Source organism: Crocodylus porosus, unplaced genomic scaffold (genome assembly GCF_001723895.1).
Source record: "Crocodylus porosus isolate Cpor-Errol unplaced genomic scaffold, CroPor_comp1, whole genome shotgun sequence".
Classification (NCBI taxonomy): domain Eukaryota; kingdom Metazoa; phylum Chordata; order Crocodylia; family Crocodylidae; genus Crocodylus; species Crocodylus porosus.
The window spans coordinates 6,097,255-6,117,872 of NW_017728911.1; the positions used below are offsets into that span (position 1 = coordinate 6,097,255).

General features: G+C 41.6%; 1 protein-coding gene across 2 annotated transcripts in view; it reads left to right on the forward strand.

The window, feature by feature from the left end:
- Positions 1 to 20,618, forward strand: part of PEAK1 (pseudopodium enriched atypical kinase 1) — a 99,900-nt gene that overhangs the window by 34,863 nt on the left and 44,419 nt on the right. For both annotated transcript variants that reach the window (XM_019533352.1, XM_019533353.1), the window contains exon 2: positions 12,621 to 15,887. In XM_019533352.1, the coding sequence (XP_019388897.1) occupies positions 12,733 to 15,887 (3,155 nt within the window). In that variant the 5' untranslated portion in view covers positions 12,621 to 12,732. The remainder of the gene's footprint in view (positions 1 to 12,620; positions 15,888 to 20,618) is intronic.

Consider the following 20,618-nt stretch of genomic DNA (forward strand, 5'->3'; position numbering starts at 1 on the left):
GAAAGAAAATATTCAAGAGTCTGTGCTACTGATTTATATAATGTTGTTACAATGAATTCTTTATCATTTGCTGTCCCATTCATTGTACATTCTAACTTATTTGTGCTCATCACTGAGCAGGTACTTTCATTGAGCTGTGTGTGATGTCTTGGTCTTTTTCTTGAATGATTGCACGTAATTTTAGAATCTGGCAATATAGATGAGTTTTTTTTTTCAAATAATTTATTCTATTCTGTCTTTAGCCATAATGTATTTCACTTATCCTGTTCACTTAGTTTTGTTCAATTCCTTTGGAGTTCACTTTTTTCCAGTCGCCACCAAACAATTCTATATTGTCTGAAAATATGCTTCTCTCTTCGCCCATCTTTCAAATAGTTGAATGCTTTAAACAGAGGTTCAGTATCTGTCTTTAAGGCACTCCTGTCTTGGCTTTATGTGAAGGACTTCGTCGGTGCTTTTTGAAAATTTACATAAATAGCAATTCTTTCTCCTTTATCCGTTCTTTGTAGATCATCTAAAAAAAGTCCACCAGATTACAGAGCCCACAGTTTTCCTTTATGGAAGCTACGATGGTTGTCTTCATTACTTCATTTTCTAGCTGTTTTATAACTCTTTAATTATTACTTCACCCAGTTCATTTGGTATTGGATGAAGCTGTTTATTTCATATTTTTCAGGATAACTCCAGCATCTTTTATCTGGATAAACACCACCTTTATTACCTTTTACTAGTCCATTATTACAGTGCATTTTAATGAGAGATCCAGTTTTTTTCAATATCTCATCTACTTCATTCCTAATTTTCTTTGGAATCCAATCCAAACAACTTTTTTGCTCTTTAATTTTATCAGTTGGTTTTAGTATCTCTATTTTTTCAGATGTCTGATGGCCTTTTATGTTTGCTACTTGAGGGGATTGGGTCTGAAGTGGGTATCTCCCTAACACTCACTGTGGTCAAGATTTATGTGAAGAAATAATTTGCCTTTTCTTCAGTGTTTTCATCCTCTTCAGTTATTGTCTTTACTTCAGGAAATAGCTCAGACTTACTGATTCTCTCACAAACTCTTGGTTTCTGATCCAGTGAAAGAATTTTTTGTTGTTTGTTTTTGTGTCCTTGGCTAATTGTTTGTCAGGTTCCTCTATAACCATCCTCATTTTACTTTGAATTTGGTTTGTTGTCACTTATTTTATTAAGCAGAAGAGGAGGAATATGATTTTTGGCAGGAGGATGTTAACTAAAGCCAAGATGAGAAGTGTGAAAATTGGTGAAGCCAGAGCCAACTATTTGAAATAAACTGAAATCAGAGGATTAATTGTTTCAGTAGCATAATAAAATTCACTGCTTTCCTATTCAGGCTGTGTGTTCAGCATATGTGTAACCACAATCACCTTGCCAGTTTATATAACAACAGCAAGTGTCAATGCTTTCCAGGTATTTTACAGTCATTTATTCAGCACACCTCTTCTGTAGATGTTGCATGCTGTTGTAAACTTTATTTTCCCAGTCATTTTTATGTACCTTAAACAGCTGACAAAAAAAGAGACATTGAGTATATGTTCCTGCAAATTAAATCCTAAGTGGACTGTCATGTTCCCAGAAAAGATAAATCAAAGATTGCCGAATTGATACGAAGAGAACCTTACTAGTTTATTTTCCATCCAGTATAAGGGGCTTAAGTTATGCAGGTCCAATTAATTGTGAATAGAATTGAGATAAAACTCAATGTTATTGAATCTGAAAGCATAAATTCCTCTTATTCTCATCCCAGTTGATTTGGTAGTGGTTACCCTTGATGAGATTACCCTAAATTCAGGTTGGTGATGCGGCCCATTGTATGCATTCCATTTTAGGAACCAAAACAAACAAGGTTATTAATAAGTCTTATTAGCAATGGATAGCATTGCAGCAGAACACCTAAAACCAACCTGGGAAGATTTTGTTTTACTAGATGAGGAAGGAAGAGGCTTTTGCACAAGTAAAAATAAATTATATAACAAAAAATTCAGTTGCAGTGTTTGCACAATTCCAGGTGATTGTTTCTTTCAGGTATATTAATGACTGTATAATTCTTTCACATATATGCTATTAAATGTACTACTTTTTCTCACTGAAGAATTTTTTGTTCTTGTACTGAAACACAGGGCAGATAATATTCCAATATATCTATTGTTATTTGTATTGAAAATTAATAACTGCAGTTTACCATTGAGTAAGTTGGGGGGGAGGGGAGGGGAGGGTTATGTCCAAATTTGATTCATCCCAGCCTAAGCTGATTCCATGAACAGATCCTGAAAGTATTTATCCCCTCTCTCTCCTATCAGAAATTGCTCAGTTAGCTTAAGTGAACTGTAGGAGAGCTTCTGCTTTCTTCTGAAGCATTGCATATTCTTTAATCAGTGTCAGGGGGTTTATATAGTTGAACCAGTTGGATCATTTCTGTGCAACATTTTCTAATGGGTAAAACACATTTAAGGGGTTTCCTATTTAAACCTCTAATATTTATGTATTGGTAGAGGTTAAAAATAGAATGTGTGTTATGATTACATTTCTGATGGTTTCATACAGTGTTAGAGAACCCTTATAAGAATCTATATCTACAATTTAAAAATTTAAGTCTGTTACATCCATAATGTAAGATGATTGAAAGCATAAGGGTCTATTCTAATAGGTTATCTACTTCATGTTTTGATACAGTTTTCTCTACAGAAACTGATTCTAAAGCAGATTGGGTGGTTCAGCATAAATCCTTATGTCCTTATCACTCATTTAAAGTTCATGACTCTCCAGAGTTCTGAAGAACTTATATTTGATTGTTTTGCACCATTCTCAGAACTCTGAGAAGTTCTGGGTGGCTGGCAGAGAAGTAAAATAGAACTTTCCATTCCTATTAAAAATGAAAGGGCTTAGTTTCACAGTGATATCCCACTGTACATCTCAAAAGAGCCTAAGTTCATAATCACTGGAAAGTTCTAGCTTAGATAAAATGGTGATTGGACATTTGAGAAACATCTGTCTAGAGAGAGATCTTCCCAATGCAAATGCAGACCAAGCCAAAGACCAAAGCTGGTGCCTATAATATTAACCTTCTAATAGCATCATAGTTTGGAAAAATGTGAACAAGTGAGTAAGCATGAGTACCAATGTCTACTTTTGGAGATACAATTTGGCAGCTCATAAATTACCAATGTGGTTATCCCTTAGTTTCCTAGTTATTTCAGCCATATCATTCATCAGATAAGCAGTAGACCCCTGTGGATCTGTCATCAGATTGAGAAATGTTGGTTCTATTTCTGGCTCTGGGGTATAGACAAATGTAAAAACTATCGTGAAAGGATTCTGATGCAAGCTGTAATGATGCATTTATTAATTTTGCGTGATTTTGTAATGATACAAATGTGTAAAGCCACTTTAATTTTAACCCTCCTTAATTCAGGGTCAAAATTAGGGCAATTGTTTTACTGCAGTATGATGCAGATCTAACAGTTGCAGTCTAACAGCTGTTAATGTCAACTCCTGAGCCACAGTATACTCTCCCCTTTAATGGGGCTAAAATTCATGTCTATACCTTGACCTGCAGCAAGTAGTTTAACTTCTGCGTTTCAGGGTGGACAGAAAATAGACATCCATACACTCTGTCATGGTGACAGTGTGGCCGCAGCAAAAGGTAGAAATTAATTATGCTGCTTTATAGTGGCTGACATGATCTATTTGCTTTATGGTGGGAGAGTGCAGGTGTCTAGAAATGATTGACAGCTGAACCCCAGGACCATTGTGAAGAATGTCAGGGTTCCCTGCTTTCAGTGATGTGCCCCTGGCAGTCTCTGGAGTTCCTTGAGATTGCTGGTGGTGCATCTTTTAAAGCAAGGAACACATTACCCATGGTCCTGCAAGATCAACAGGTAGGACAAAGGGCAGCATGTGTTTTGCCCAGTGAAGTGGATCAGCTGTGTCAGGACACAGCTTCATTTGGCAGTTTCTAGCCTCAGATCCCCATCTCTAAAATATAATAATACTTGGCCATCTAGATCAGGGATAGGCAAGTATTTGGGCTGGAGGGCCACTTAAGGAGTTTTGGTGAGCTGTTGAGAGGGTGCTAACCTGTACCAGTTCCACAGGCAGGGACATGCGGGGAGTGGATCACAGCTCTGCCCTGGGCCCCAACTCCATGCTGTCACTGCCCCATGATCTTGGCCCTTGACCACCCTCCCCACTCTAAAACATGCTCCTTACCTTCCATGTTCCCTTCCCACCCACCTGTGGTTCCATCCCATCTGCCCAGCTGAGTATGCCTTGCCCACAGGGGTCCCGGGCCAGTCTCCATAGAGCACCTGCCCACTCTGTCCAGCATCCCCAGTGATGGGTGTGGGGTGGAAAGGCTGAGATGCCCAGTCAATGGGGCCAGGTCTGGCAGTGGAGATACTGGCAGCAGCTGGCCACGGGAAGTAAGATCAGTCGCACACACCATGGCCCAAGCTGCCCCCTGCACCTGAACTGCACAGGGCCGAGGGACCCACTGCAGGCCAGATAGAATTCCTTGGTGGGCTGGATCTGTCCTACAGGCTGTATTTTGCCCACGCCAATCTAGATTTACACACCTGTGAGAGGTGTAGATACACTATAAAATATTAAGCATTGTAATGTTATTTTGTTTTGTATACCCAGAGCTGTGCTGGAACACTTAACATCCTATATATATTTTGTTTATTTCATACCTCATTAATAAATGTTGCTTGATTATTCAAAGCACTGTTCTTTGGGTGCTGTATATAAATAAAGCATTGGGTATCTTTGCATGCTATAATCTTTGGACCATATCTTCTGTGGACACAAAGTTGTACTACCCCTCCTGTAGTCATTTTAAACCACAGGTGTTGCAGTTAGCTTTGTAGTTATTCTATGTGGAGCTGTACAGAAGATCTAAATGTGACAGTTAATTTCAGAGGTAAAAGTTAGTTTGATCTTTCTAGTTCTCATGCTATACCAGGCATGTGCCTCAGCTCTTTGGATTCACAGTTCTTAGTGCTATACTTTTTTATATTTCAGCAGCCTGTCTTGGTTGGTAAACTATGGCTCTGAGTGGAAGATGGAGCAGTTCCAAGAGCTGCTCCCAACTGGTAGAAGGTGCTCATGGAGTTTGGGGATTTCCAGAGTTATAATCTAAGAACTCAAAGAAAAAGATAAATTGAGATGTTAAAAAAAATCTGCATGAATTTTCTCCTTGTTTTAATAAACTAATACAACTTTTTCTGATGATCTGTGCACACCCAAATCACTGTAATCTGTGCCTGGCAAAGGAAACCACAAGGTCTAGCACCCTTGTGACATTTATGCACTCCTGTGCAGGATATCTAAGTTGGATTCCCATTGTACATTTCTCACTCCTAGGACTGCACAGTAGGGCCATGCAAAATTTTGCTGGGTGTTTCATTTCAAAGCTGTTTCAATGCATTTTGAGCTCAAAGCAGCAAAATTGAAATGAAACAAAAGCCTTTGAAACAGCTTCAAAATGAAACAAGGGGACTTGAAACACTTTAAAAGTTTTGAAATGAGCTGGGCTTACTTGGCTTCAGCACCAGTCCTAACTGGCAGTGTCAGCCTCCTGTCATCCAGCACGCATATCCAGGGGCCACACCCCTTGGGAGGAGTCTGGCACAGCCCCTGCAGCCCTCCCAGGGGTTCTGTGCACTGGATGACAGCATGCAGTCGCTGCCAGCTGGGGTCAGCCGCAGCACCAATCTTTCTGGTGCTCAGCACAGGCTGTGCCCAGCACCGGTCCCAGCTGGAGCAGCCTCCTGTCATCTGGCATGCAGACCAGGGGTCTGCACTGCCAGAAGGGCTGCGGGACTGTGTCGGACTCTTCCCGGGAGTGCGGGACCCTGGATCTGTCCGCCAGATGACAGGAGGTTGCTGCTGCCACCTGGGACAGTGCTGGGCACAGCCAGCACCCAGCATTGGGAAGACTGGTGCTGCCACAGGCCCAAGGCAGCAGCACCAGCCTCTTGTCATCTGGCATGCAGATCTGGGGGCATGCACCCCTCAAGAGGAGTCTAGCACAGCCCCACAGATTGGGGGCTCACACCCTCGGGAGGAGTCTGGCACAGCTCTGCAGCCCTCCCAGGAGTGTAGGCCCCCGGACCTGTGGACTGGATGACAGGAGGCTGCTGCTGCTGGCAAGTGTAATGAGTTTTGCTTTGAACAGTTAGAGGTGTAGTTTCCCAGAAACCTCTGCACCTATTCCCTTGAAATTTGGCAGGCTTCATGCCCTCAGAAGGGGCTACCATCCCTGCATGTTTCACCTGAATCAGGCAAGAAATGGCAAAGTTTTAGGCATTTTCATGATTCCCCATTATAGCCTATGGGCAAAACGTTGAAACAGCATCAAAATAATGAAACAGTTTTGATGAAACAAAATGGAACAGTGCTTTCAAAACAAAACAAAACTCAAAATGAGAAACACTATCCCGGTGAAACGGAAATCGAAACAAAATGGTGCTGTTTCTCACAGCCCTACTGCACAGTAGTGTTCTTGGTTGGCAGTTGGTAAGTCATTAGTTACTTGCTTGTCAACAATAAGAGTGTTGTCGAGAGAAGGTTGGTGGCTATAACTCATAGTGGAGTATAAAAATGGCTGGAGCCTTCCCTGAAATGGGCAGACAGAAGGTATGCTCTCATTCCTTAAGAGAGGATTATCAAAAAGAAAACTGTGCTGGCATGAGATATTTAGTAATCTAAAGAGAGACAAAAGAGTGGTGGTTTTGCAAGTGCAAATGATTGCACTATATGCTTGTCCATATTGCTCAGTAATGGAACAGGCATTCATTCAAGGGGAGCTTTTTGCACTATAGAGTATTGAGAACACATGTCTAATAGGTGCATTCATTTTAACATGCTCATTCAGTGAGCTGGCCTGATTAATTAGTGTGCATCACCATCTGGTACTTACTGAGACTATACCTTTTTTAAATGTTGAAATCGTAGGGAATGGCGCACACCAATTAAGTTCCTTTTAACTGGATTATGTTGGTATAATAAAGTATTAGTGGAGAAGGCCTTCATTTGATTCAGTCAGCATGCATCTAAGGGAGATCTGCCAGTCTGAAATTATGGAAAGGAACAAAGGAAAAATGCCCAAAATGTATGGAAGAAAGAGGGACAACGTCTGAAATGCATGTATTGGTGCTGCTATGCACACAATATGGAAGAGGTCAATAAACAAGAGCCACAAGAATACCCTCTGCATTTCTGTTTAGGATTGAAGGACCTGATATCAAAGTGTCTCAAGATTATCTCTTCAGCCCTAAGACCCTTGAATCTGTCATCTTCTCTCACTGGGCTCCTTTGAAAAATTCAATTCAAAGTTTTGTTTTCAAGCTCACAGAAATGTATGTTGTTCAGCCCTCACATGAACAGTTGCATAGATGTTGAAGTCCTTAGTTTATACCAATGACATCAGGATGTTATTTGGCTAATAATGCTTTTACCAACTCATTTCTTCGGTAACTGGAGCACCAAATAACGAGGCAAGATCTGGATTTATGTTCTGGTTTCTGCATTTGACCTACTAAATGCACCTTAAGTCATTTAAGCCCACCTTATATAAACTATATCGGTAATACTTACTAATTTCTGTAAAGTGCTTTGAAATATTAGGGGTTTAAAAAATTATATCAGCATCTTTTTTTTTTTTCATTCTGCTTCAGCTGTTACGTTGTCTTTGACTGGAAAGGTGCAGACTATGGAGGAAGGGCCAGAGTAGGTATTTGAAATATCTGGAGAGTGATAAGAGAATATCCAAGCATATATGTGCCTGTCTAGTTTACTTCACGAGCACCTTGTCTTTTGAACAAGTATCTGAACCAAATGAAATTTAAAACCATTCCTTTCTCAACCCGATGTACTTTTTATTTATATTCATTATTTTCAGTGGAGTCTGCTGCCCCCCTTTTAAGCAACAGTAATTGCTGGTAATAACATTCAGAACGCCATTCAGAATATAAGGAAAACATGTTCTTAGGTATGCGTTATTACAGAACATCAGGTTTGCTATGAATTCAGTCTATAATGTAGCTAAATTGCCTTTGGTATTCAAATAGGAAAATTACAGATGTTTGAATTCCATTTTTTTCCGGTACAAATTTCCCATAGTTGGAAGGTTCAGAGTTCCCGTCTCACAGCTGGAGGTGATTTCAGAAGACGTTACAGGGAATGGTCACAAATCTAGCACCCTGTGACTGTCTAAACCAGTTGGAAACTAATCTGTAGTTTATGAGCTATTAAATGAATGACTTTTACCCACTTCACAGGCTATGTCAGAAAATCATATGATATCACATGGTTATGTTTAAAACCACTTACATTAAGTGGTAATGTTCTAAAAATGTAAAGTACATATATATGTCTAGTCTGTTCTCTATGCATTTATGTGCACCCATGCACGTACTCTCACACACATTTTTGTGTGCATACTTTCTTTTTAAAGCTACATTTTTAGAGTGGTGCCTTTGGGATATGTAGTATTATGTACAGCAGTGACCATGCATCATATTATATGCTCATTCGAGTGAAGTTTTTTTTATTCCAAAAAATAACCTGCTTTTACATTTCTTATTATGATATTCAGATTCATTTTTCAGCATGTTCAGTCTAGCTCTGATTTTGAGTAGGAAAACTGTTGATCAGTCTTGGTATCCCTGACCAAGAGGGAGTAAATAAAGCCAGTAAAATAATATTAAAGCCTTGTCATGAGCTGAAGATGTGAAATACGCCACTTTTCTGCCATTTTTTACCAAAACCTAATTAGCAGAAAATGTGTAACCATAAAATTGTCAATTTTGTGATGGGATTTCAAACGCAGGGTGTTCTTTCCGGTACCCTGGTACCAGTGGTACGGTACCAGGTAGCCAAACTTTAAAAACACATTTGCACTTCCCCTTTTGTTTGAATTGTTTGCTCAGATATTTTATGGAATAGGGAGGTGTATTTTCTAAGAAAACATTTAATTTGGAATCAGGACAGCATAGCTTTATTTGCTTATTTATAAGGCTTCATGAAAGTAAGGAGATAAGAATGAGAGATTTCAGTCTGCTTGTTCTCTCTCATATATTTCTAGAGACTTATTTCTCATAGTACCTTTTGTAATAAGAGTACATGGGGTGGTGGAGTGTTGAACTAGCAAAGCTTAAAAAAGTTCAATAAAGCAATAAGAAAGAAAAGTAATTTTACTCAGTGCTATAAAAACCATAGTATTAACATTTGAAAAGATCTGTATCTAACAACACTTGTATCACTTCAGTCATAGAGAGAGCTTTTGGCACTGTCTTCACAGCAAAAAGCTTTGTCTCTAAACATATTTAGTCAATGAATGAAATATGAGAGGTCTGGTACTACGCGAGAGGAAACTTGCACAGTTAGACTTCAGCCCCATCTGGTGTTTGAACAGAGTTGGTATCTTAATATGGCTTTCTTATATCATAATTGAAATAGAAAGGCACTGAGCCAAAACATAGTACTGCAGTCATCGTGACTGACAGATAAATGCAAGTGTCAAATTTTATTAATGCCTTCTATTGTATACAACACTGTAATAAAAGCATGTTTTTGATTACTTCTAATATAACATTTTTTGTTGATACAATGCCAACCACTGAGTCACATACATTTACTATACTTTTGACTGGATAAGTTAATTAACTCACTTTACATTTTATGTTTATTTATGTGATCAAAAATGTATATAGTTTATTCAAACAGTAACACAGCAGAAGATATTGCTTTTTGATTCTTTTGTATTTACATGAAAAATCATAAACCCTTTGGACCAGATTCCTTGAAGTTTCATCAGGGAGGAATTATTTTAGATTATTTAAATTAGTGGGGCATTGGTTCTTGAAAGACTTAAGCCCTGCGTGTTTCAAAAATCATAGTATGTAGATCATTTGTGTTTCTTTTTTTCTTTTTCTTAGGGCTGATTAGTTTCAGGAAGTGATCAAGCTCATGTTCAAATAGTTTTCCAGTTAGCTGAGGGAACCATCTACTTGTATTGGAGAAACGCAGGTGAAAGATACCAGTGACCAAAAGAAATTTTCTTGCCATTGACACATGATTTAAGTTCAGTTTATTGTCTCTGTTTTAACCTTACAAAATGTAACACATGTAGGGCCCCTGGTAGACTCAAATGTTAATCTTGTGGCTATGCCAGACGAGAAAGCCGAAATTTTTAACAAGTTCTTTGTCTCTTTTCCTGGACAGGAACCAAGACAGCTCTCCCACTGCTGGTAGGGGCAATCTTGGGGATAGCACTGCCAGGTCTCGGGTCTGCGCAGAAGTAGTTAGGGATCTTCTGGAAAGGCTGGATGTTTTTAAATCTGCAGGCCCTGATGCCCTCCACCCACAGGTGTTGAGTGAGCTAGCGGGGGTCATTGCTGTGCCCTTGGCCCGGCTGTATGAGCGATTGTGGTCCACAGGCTAGATGCCTGGAGACTGGAAACTAGCTAATGTCCCCATTTATAAGAAAGGGAGAGAGGAGGACCCAGGAAACTGTAGGCCCATAAGCCTCACATCAGTCTTGGGGAAAATCCTTGAAAAATTATCAACGATCACATCTGTGAGGGGCCAGCAGGGGGGAAATCAACATGGGTTCATCAAAGGCAGGTCCTGCCAGACCAACCTGATGGCCTTTTATGACCAGATAACTAAATCCCTGGATGATGGTGTCACCGTGGACGTAAAGTCTTTCTGGACTTTAAGAAGGCCTTTGACACCGTCTCTCACCCCATTCTCATTAATAAATTGAGTGACTGTGGCATTGATGCCTACACAGTTGGATGGGTCAGAAATTGGCTGATGGGGTGCACCCAGAGAGTGGTAGTGGACGGGTTGTACTCGACCTGGCGGGATCTGAATAATGGGTCCTGGGGCCTACACTGTTCAACATTTTCATCAGCGACTTGGACGAGGGGGTGGAAAACACATTGTCCAAGTTTGCCAATGACACCAAGATGTGGGGAGAGGTAGGCACTCTCAAAGGGAGAGAGAGGCTGCAATTAGATTTAGACAGACTACAGAAGTGGGCAGATGGTAATAGGATGGGGTTCAATGTAGATAAATGCAGGATGCTGCACCTTGGGAGAAGGAATCCACAGCATACATACAGGCTGGGGAGCTCCCCCCTTGTGAGCACAGAGGTGGAAAGGGATCTTGGAGTCATTATAGACTCCAAGATGAACATGTGCCGCCAATACCAGACCACAGCCAGCAAAGCCAACCGCACCTTGTTGTGCATCCAAAGATGCATCTCAAGCCGGTCCAGAGAGGTGATGCTCCCCCTCTACGTGACATTGATCTAGCCTCAATTGGAGTACTGCATCCAGTTCTGGGCACCTCACTTTAAGAAGGATGTGGCCTGCCTTGACAGGGTTCAGAGGGCCACCCGCTTGGTTGGAGGGCAACAGGGCAGGCCGTATGAGGAGAGGCTGAGGGACCTGAACCTGTTCAGCCTCAGCAAGCAGAGGCTGAGGGGGGATTTGGTGACTGCCTACAAATTTGTTAGGGGAGATCAGCAGCAAATAGGAAGGGCCCTATTCCCCCCAGCAGCACCTGGGTTGACGAGGAACAGTGGCCAGAAGCTGCTGGAGAATAGGTTCAAGTTAAAGATTAGGAGGCACTGTTTCACTGCTAGGGTGGCTAGGATCTGGAACCAACTTCCTAGGGAAGTGGTCCTCACTCCTACCTTGGGTAAATTCAAAAAGAGGTTGGACAAACACCTGTCTGGGGTCGTGTGATCCCAGCATGTGCTCAGGCCAGTGGTGGGGTGGGGGTGGGGGTCAGGTCAGATTAGATGATCTATTTAGGTCCCTTCTGACCTAAATCATACTATGAAACACCGTGATAAAACTGCACAGGGTAAGATTTTCTGAAGATACTGTCCCATTAGCCTTTATCTTGTTCTCTTTTTGGAGTTGCCAGTCATCCCTTGGATAGAGCTCTTGCCCAGTAATAATCTGATCTTAATGAAATAATGATTAAAGAGACGGAAGATATTTTGGTCAGGTAACTAAACTAAATTGAATTACTTGGGCAAGCTTTCCCACAAAAGCAATAACCTTTTCACCTTTGAACCTAAAACAAATTATTTAAACACCATCTGAGAAAACAGAACATATTCTTTAATCATTCTTGTCTTGTATTTGGAGGTTGTTTCTCTGAAGATGCACTTTTTAATTTTAAATTTATCTTTTTGGGGGCAAAATAAAAAGTCCATGGCCCTGAACTAGCAGAGGGGTTAATTATATATTTTCGGTCACTGTCACTTTTTTCAGTGTGTTAGCATTGCTAAATTTACACAGGCATAGTTGCCAAGCATAAAACCAGCTCTTTGTCTTTAATCTTTATACACAGGATGCGTGCTCTATATATGACCTGTTTTGCATTTCAGATGTTTGGTTTTAGAAGCGAGTAAGATGAGATAAGCTGTCAACAAGAGATAACGTGGTTCTTTTATGTCATTGCTAAGAGTGTGGCAAAAGGAGAAAATGAGAATATGAGTAAAGAGTCATTCACCAAATGTCATTGACTGGTGTTGGTTTTTCCCATTCTTATCCTTCATTCTCTCTCGTTTTTAGAATGATCACCACTTTAAAGAGTTGCCAGGATAAGTGAACAAAGTGGAAACAAATGGATGAAGTTCTTACCATGCACTGAACAGTGGAACATCAGTTGCCAAGTTCTGTGAAAATGTCTGCTTGCAACACCTTCACTGAACACGTTTGGAAACCTGGTGAATGTAAAAATTGTTTCAAGCCTAAAAGCTTGCACCAACTACCCCCTGCAACTGAAAAGGCTCCCCTCTCCCATAGTAATCTGAAAACCAATGCAAACCAAAGTAACAATCAGCGTGGTAGAAATACAGGAAATTTCCGACCTCCTGTTGCAAAAAAACCCACTATAGCTGTGAAACCCACCATGATGGTGGTAGATGGGCAGAGTGTATGTGCTGAAATCAGCACACCAGATCATTGTGAGAATAAGCCTGTAGTTGCAGGATGGAACCGAAACAAAGCAGTTTTGAACAATAAACCACTGAACAATAATAACGAAGATGAAATTGAAGGTTATAGTCATGTTCATAGGCCTCATGGCAACAATGATAGTGTAGGTAAGATACCAAATAACAATAATAACGGACTGACAGAAGTGCTGAAGGAGATTGCAGGTTTGGATACCACACCTCAGCAAACAGGAAATGAAATGAACTCAAGGGAAACCTTCTTGGGAAGAATAAATAATTGCTATAAAAGATCATTAGAAAGAAAGATTCCTCCAAGTTGCATGATGGCTGGAGTGAAGGATGCACATAGTAAACATGTTATTCTGAGTGGCAGCACTGAAGTAATAAGTAACGAAGGTGGGCGTTTCTGTTATCCAGAGTTCTCCAGTGGTGATGAGAGTGAAGATGATACATTTTTTGGCAGCATGCAAGAAGAGCATGAGAGCTGGGATGAAAGTGATGAAGAACTGTTAGCAATGGAAATTCGCATGAGGGGCCAACCTCGCTTTGCTAACTTTAGAGCGAACACCCTGTCTCCTGTCCACTTTTGTGCTGACAAAAAATGGAACACTGTGCCTCTAAGGAATAAGTCTCTCCAGCGGATCTGTGCTGTGGACTATGATGATAGCTATGATGAAATTTTAAATGGTTATGGAGAAGGGGCTGTGATCCTTTATGGACAGGAAAGCATGCAGAGCATGGCATCTTCTGATTCCACATCTCCTGATTCCTCTTTGACTGAAGAGTCTCACTCTGGAACAACCAGCAGTTCATCACAAAAACTCTGCAATGGAGGGTTATCTCCCAGTACCCCTCAGGACATCAAGTTGATTGAACCAGAATATGAGATGCTTTGTGATAATCAGCAAGGAAAGGATATGTCAAAAGTTGCCAGAAACACTACAGAAGTTGTAGAGACACACAAGGCAGTCCTTGCACTCAGACTGGAAGAGAAAGATGGCAAGGTTGCTGTGCAAAGTGATAAGCAAGAAAGCAAAAGTTCTCCAGATGTTACTGGTCAAGCAGTTACTATAAACTTAGTTCCTATAGAAGAACAAGCTAAACCTTACAGAGTGGTCAATATGGAACAACCTGTGTGTAAGCCTTATACTGTAGTCGATGTGTCAGCAGCCATGACTACTGAGTGTAAGGAAGGTCAGACTGAAAGCTCAGAAACCAAAAGTACACCCCCTAATTCAAATTCACCAGGAGCTCCACATGCACCTGTTACACCTGCATCGTCTGGGAAAGTAAATGCCAATCTAAAAAAATCAAGTGCAATCAGATACCAGGAAGTATGGACTTCTAGTACAAGCCCACGACAGAAGATAGCCAAAGTGGAATTAGCAGCTAACAGTTCAGGACCTTCTATCCCTCCTAGAAAGACCAGCCACAAATCTGCTCCTACATCACCTACAGCCACAAATATTTCTTCAAAAACTATCCCAGTTAAGTCACCCAATTTGTCTGAGATAAAATTCAATAGTTACAACAATGCTGGTATGCCACCTTTCCCAATTATCATTCATGATGAGCCTACTTATGCAAGGAGTTCCAAGAATGCAATCAAAGTACCCATTGTAATTAATCCAAATGCATATGATAACTTAGCCATCTATAAAAGTTTTCTGGGGACTAGTGGTGAGCTGTCCATCAAAGATAAAACTTCAAGTGTGATAAGCCATACATATGAAGAAATAGAAACAGAAAGCAAAGTGTCTGAGGATGTAGCCAACAAACCCACTGAATTTACTCAAGCGAAAGGAGTTTCCAGTAGCACAGAGCACAAACTGGGTTCTGTGGCCCAGAAAGTCCAAGAGTTCAATAGCTGTCACAGCAAAGGTCAGACATCACCGCAAAGAAGTCAGAGTTCCGGCCACAGTTCCCCGACCAGAAACCAGAACTCAGCACCAGACTCTGCAGCCAGAGTAGAAGGGGCACAAGAAGCTTCCATTGGAAACAGCAACAGAGAGAATGCCAGCACAGTTCTTTCACAGATTGTGGCTTCTATCCAGCCTCCACAGTCTCCTCCAGGAACACCGCAATCTGGACCCAAATCGTGTAGTGCAGAGGAATTATATTCCCTACCGCCTGATGCAGATACCACTAAAAGCACTCTGGTACGACCCAAATCCCTCTTTACAGCCCAGCCCAGCAGTGAGACTGAGGCATCCAAGTCCACAGAAAGCACTACCACTAAAATGCAAAAGGATACACTTTCAAAGCCAATTCCTTCCTCAAAGACAGCAACCAGCATCCATAGCACCACAACTCCCAAAACTGAGCAGGCACCTCCATTCCCTCCTCCACGTTCCACATCTTCACCCTATCATGCAAGTAATCTGTTGCAAAGACATTTTAGCAACTGGAACAAACCAACCAGTCCCACTAGATCAACAGAGGCTGAGTCAGTACTCCATTCAGAAGGGCGACGAGTTGCTGATGCAAAACCGAAGCGCTGGATATCATTTAAAAGCTTCTTCCGTCGCAGAAAGACCGATGACGAAGATGAAAAAGAGAAAGAAAGAGAAAAGGGGAAACTGGTGGGTCTTGATGGCACTGTCATTCATATGCTCCCACCTCCTCCAGTTCAACGTCACCATTGGTTTAGTGAGACAAAAACAGATTCCAGTGAGAAGCCATCCATTGTTTTCATGTACAGATGTGAACCAGCACATACTGAACCAACCTTTGACCACAAGAACAAAGCTGGAGTGGAGTCTCCCATTGGAGAGGGATTAGAAAAAGGCAAAGCAGAAATGGAAGAGGAGTCTCCAGAGGATCCTGAACAAAAGATAAGGAGTCATTCTTCACCACCTCAGATTCCTAAAAAAATTCCCAGGTAAGCCACTTTTAATACTAATGAATACATGAATGAAAAAGACAAGTGTACTATACATTTTGCAGAACCAATCTAGGAGTTTTGTAGAAATTTTTTCATGTGCACATATAGTATTTTTACAGTCTTTACATTGTATTGGTTAGTATCTTTGATTTGCACCTTTCTAATATGAACAGCACCTATTATTATGAGTTATGCTTCATGTTCATTAGTGTATTAGGGTGGATGTGTTGCACAGATTCAGGAAAACAGTCCTTGATTTTTCAGTTTAAGATAGTATTTATGTTATAGGATGACTGAAACTGCAGAAGAGAAGTAAGAAGCAAATTACCTTCTACCTATTAAACTATCATTAATTGGAGGGTGAGATGATTAACTTTATCACATAACAGGACCAGTTAATGTGCAGTTAACACTTTATACCATAATATAAAATGATACAACATACCAAAAAGTATACATAAAATAATAATGGGGTTATTTTGTTTATACCACTGGTTCTCAAACTTTTTAGATTCAAAGCACCCCTGGATAGATTTGAGGTATCCCTTGGAAAATGCCAACTCTTAGTTTTCACTCTTTTTGACTGCATAAAAACAGTAGAGCAGTTTTGCTGTTGCAAAGAACTCAGAAATCGATAGCTATGGTTTTTCTATTTGAAATCTCTGGGACTATCTTGTGAATCATGTTTCCATACCTAATAGTGTTAATGTTGTATGGCACCCCATGTCACCATTGAAAGGAGCTCAAGGCACATCAGGGTGTCAGAGCATTCTGGTGGAGAATCACTGGCTTATCGTCTCACCACTTTCTAAGACCTTACTTAGGATAAGTACACTGGGCCACCTCCTCTCTGCATTGACTTTAGTGGTGCTATATGTATCTTCCCCCATCTGAGGAGCTGCCCCACCAATTTTCAGTTTGTAACTATTTTAAAATAAAACTTAATTTTGCCAAATGAGTCATTATTAATTTTTACAAAATTTTATACAAATTTTATACAAAATGATAAAAAAGAGGGAGAAAGTATATATGTATGGCAGCTCTTCAAGTATTTGAAGACTGCTGTCATATCCCCTCTTAAATGCCTTTTCTGCAACCTGAACATACCTGTGTCTCAACTTCTCCTTGTGTGGCTTACCCTCTAAGCCATTTATCATTTTTGTCACCTGCCTTAGGACCCTCTCTACCTTCCTCACATCTTTTTGAAAATGTGGAGCCCAGAACTGCATATGGTACTTTAGATGAGGCCTAGTCAGTACCAAGTAAAGTAGTACCATAACCTCCTGTATCTTGTGTTTAGTACTCCTGTTGATGTAGCCCAAGACTGTGATCACTATTTTTGTGCCAGCATCAAACTTCAGGCTCATGCTGAGTAACAGGTTTAGTCCTAATTTATCCAGGCTTAAATTTACCATTGTTGAGGCAGGTTTAAACAATTTTAGGAATTATGTCATGTGTTAATTTTTTTTAAATGGGGATGGCTTGACTTGCCACAGGTTATTGGTGCGTCCATTGCCTTAGTTCAGGGGTGCTCAACACTCGGCCTGCAGGCCAGATCCAACCCCAGGCACAACGTCATCCAGTCCATGAGGCTCCCCACAAATTTGTGGGGAACCCCACAGGCTATGACCCTACATGCTAGATCTGGCATGTGAGGGGCAGTGTGGAGCTGCCGGAGCTCAGTCTCAGCCAGGAGCTCCAGGGGCCCACAGGTGAGGGCAGACACCACTGCCTTAGTGTAGTATACTGTCCACATCTGCTGGGTTGGAAGAGTTGTAACCCAAGCTGTTGGACTTGTGTCAGAAATCTCAAAGAAAACTGGCAGGTAGGAAAAAGATTTCCATTCTAGATGCGGCCAGATTTTCAGAAGTTCTAAACATCCATCAGACCATTTGATGTCAGCAGGGGTTGCAAGTGCTTGATACTTGTAAACAAGGCCATAAAATGATAAAAGAGAAGTACGCGTACATGACTTTAAGAAGTATCACTACCTTCATGATGCATCTTCAGGTGTAGGCTGAAGATGCCTTGTGTTGAGCCACCCTAAGGATGATGTTCTGACCTTGTTTACCCTGAAGTGTCTTTGTACTGTCACTATTGATCACAGTTAGTCTCTCTCTTCTTCCTCCCACATCACCCTCGTTTTCCCCCTCCAAGTCATAATGATACAGTCTAAAATCTTAGGTCAAAATTTTCCATGGGTAATTAGACTTCCTCTGTTATGGATTTTTTTTTTTTTTAAATAATAATAGTTTAAGTTTTAAAGAGTTGTGCAGCCAGAACAGGATACAGTAGATATCCTTCTTTTTTGCTCCCTTCAGTTTTTTATTTTTGTTGTCTTTCATGTAATTTAATGCCATAAGATAACTGATTTTTACTGTATTTTGACCACTACTAAACAGAAGGATGAAGAGAGGGAGAGACCCCTACAATGCTGGAAAATAAGCTATTCATATTGAAGGATTTGGAGTTTATTTCTCAGTTTTCCAGTAGTTGTCAGCCAGGTCTGCCAGTGTGGACATGCACACCAATAGGAAATGCATCTGACTTGCCAAACAATATTAGATTTTGTATTAGCTCAGCAAATGCTAGTTAAAGGCTAATGTTAATGTACACCAAAATATATGTAATAAAAAAAGTTTAAATCTTCAGATAAAGAATGCAGAAGGCTTACAGGAAAATTGAATATGTGAAGATAACAGTTGGTGAACATGACACTTTTCTGACTGAAAATCCCAACATCTGTGAGGCTCACTGAGAGACCAAATTGATAACCTGGAAAATAGGATAGTATTAAGAACAATGTCAGTGCGTTGGGGATCCTGAAGGTGTACCAACAGGAAGAACTGACAATACTTTTTACCCTGCAGTGGATTATGGAGGTGGTGGAGGATTGATAACTTTGTAAGCCTTTAACACTGGCTATGATATTGCTGAAAAGGCCAGTTCTTTACTCACAGCAGAGCTTGCAGGATATGCAGCTTGAACTGAGGAATAAGTAAGCCTGTTTTACAGGTCCCTCAAGTGTTTTATCCATAGATAGTTTTGTGTCTCCTTGGCATTAGGTTATCTACACTGTGTTTAAAAAAAGAATCTAGCAGATATGGAATTAGTATTTTTGAGGGTTTCTCTGAAAACCAAAAGGTGTTTTTAATTTTTTAGGACTCGGTGCAGAGGCTTGGTCTAACCTTTATAAGTGTGACTTTTATTGTTTTAAAAATCTTGGTAATTGTTTTAATTGCATTCGTAGATCATAGATATTTGGTTTGATGGTCCAGTTATTAATCCTGCTGTTCCTGGAAAGCTGAGATTTTTTTTTTTTTTTTATAGGAAGTCACTGACAGGGTTTTGCGGTTTATCTGCACAGACTCCAAGATAGAAAGAAAAGAGGTTATAAGTAGAGGTGCACCGATACATCGGTCCAATATCAGATCGGCACCAATATAAAGAAAATTGACTGTATCGGAACTCAGCTTTTTTTTTGCCTGCTGTGGCTGATAATTTGGCTAATAAAAGCTCTGGGCATGCACACAGCCTCAGTGCAGCATGTAGGTGGTGAGGAGCAAACCCTGGCAGTGTGGAGAGCTGCATCCAGCTGGTAAGTCTGTTGTGATGGAAGGGAAGGGGCATGGGGGGGAGGGGGTGCATATCGAGGCCCCCACAGTGAGGAAGGGAGTGGGGCTGGGGCAGGGGCTGCCTAGCCAGGGCAGGGTGGGGCATGGGGTGGAGCTGCAGCCCATCCAGGGGGAATGAGGGGGGTGGCTCCCACTACTGCGCACACCCTGGAGGGCATGGGCATGTGTCCCTGGGCCTGCACGGGGCTGAGGAGGGCTGCACAGGGGCTGGGCTGGGCTCGGCTTGGCTGTGTTTGGGGCTGTCCAGGCAGTGGCGCTGGGAGAGGGGGTTGGGGGGGCTACAGCAAATTTTGGTGTGGCTGGAGCCCCCCTGCCCCATATCCCCCCACCCAGTGCTGCCGCTGCCCGCCCTGAGCACAGCCCGGCCCAGCCCCCGTTGGGAAGAGCCTGGCACTACCCTGGCCCCAGCCCATGGCAGCAGCAGCCCACCCTGCCACACACAGCTCCAGGGGGAACATGCACCCCATGCCCTCCTGGGGTGCACGCAGCAACAGGAGCTGCCCACCCCGCCACGCGACACACAGCCCTTCTCTGGACAAGCCATGGCTCCATCCCATGCCTTGCCTCAGCTGGGCAGTGCCTACTTCCGCCTCACTCCCTCCCTCACCACAGGGGCCTTGATCTGCCCCCCTCCACCCATCCCGTCCCTTCACCCGCTTCTTCCACCACAACAGACTTATCAGCTAGACACTGCTCTGCTAGCTGCCAGGTTGTGTATCGGAATTCGGATCAGTATTGGCCAATATGCCTCCTTAAAAATCAGCTATAGGTATCAGTGCCAAAAATTTCTATCGGTGCACCCTTAGTTACAAGGGGGCATAAGGAAAAAATGGAATGTAAAACAGATATTCTTTACCCTACAGAACATGTACAACACCCACCACCGTTCCTCACTCACTTCATCCTCAAGAGCCCTCTATCATAGCAGTCACAGCAACTCTGGCTGTGGAGTGCTGTGAAAAATAAGTCAACAGTCTGCTTGCACTGGTCAGAGACCATAGATCACTGGCAGAGACCATAGATCTCAGCACTTATTGTCTGGTTCATATCTAAAATTGGATCCCCTGTGCTGCCCCTTTGCAGGATTTCTAAG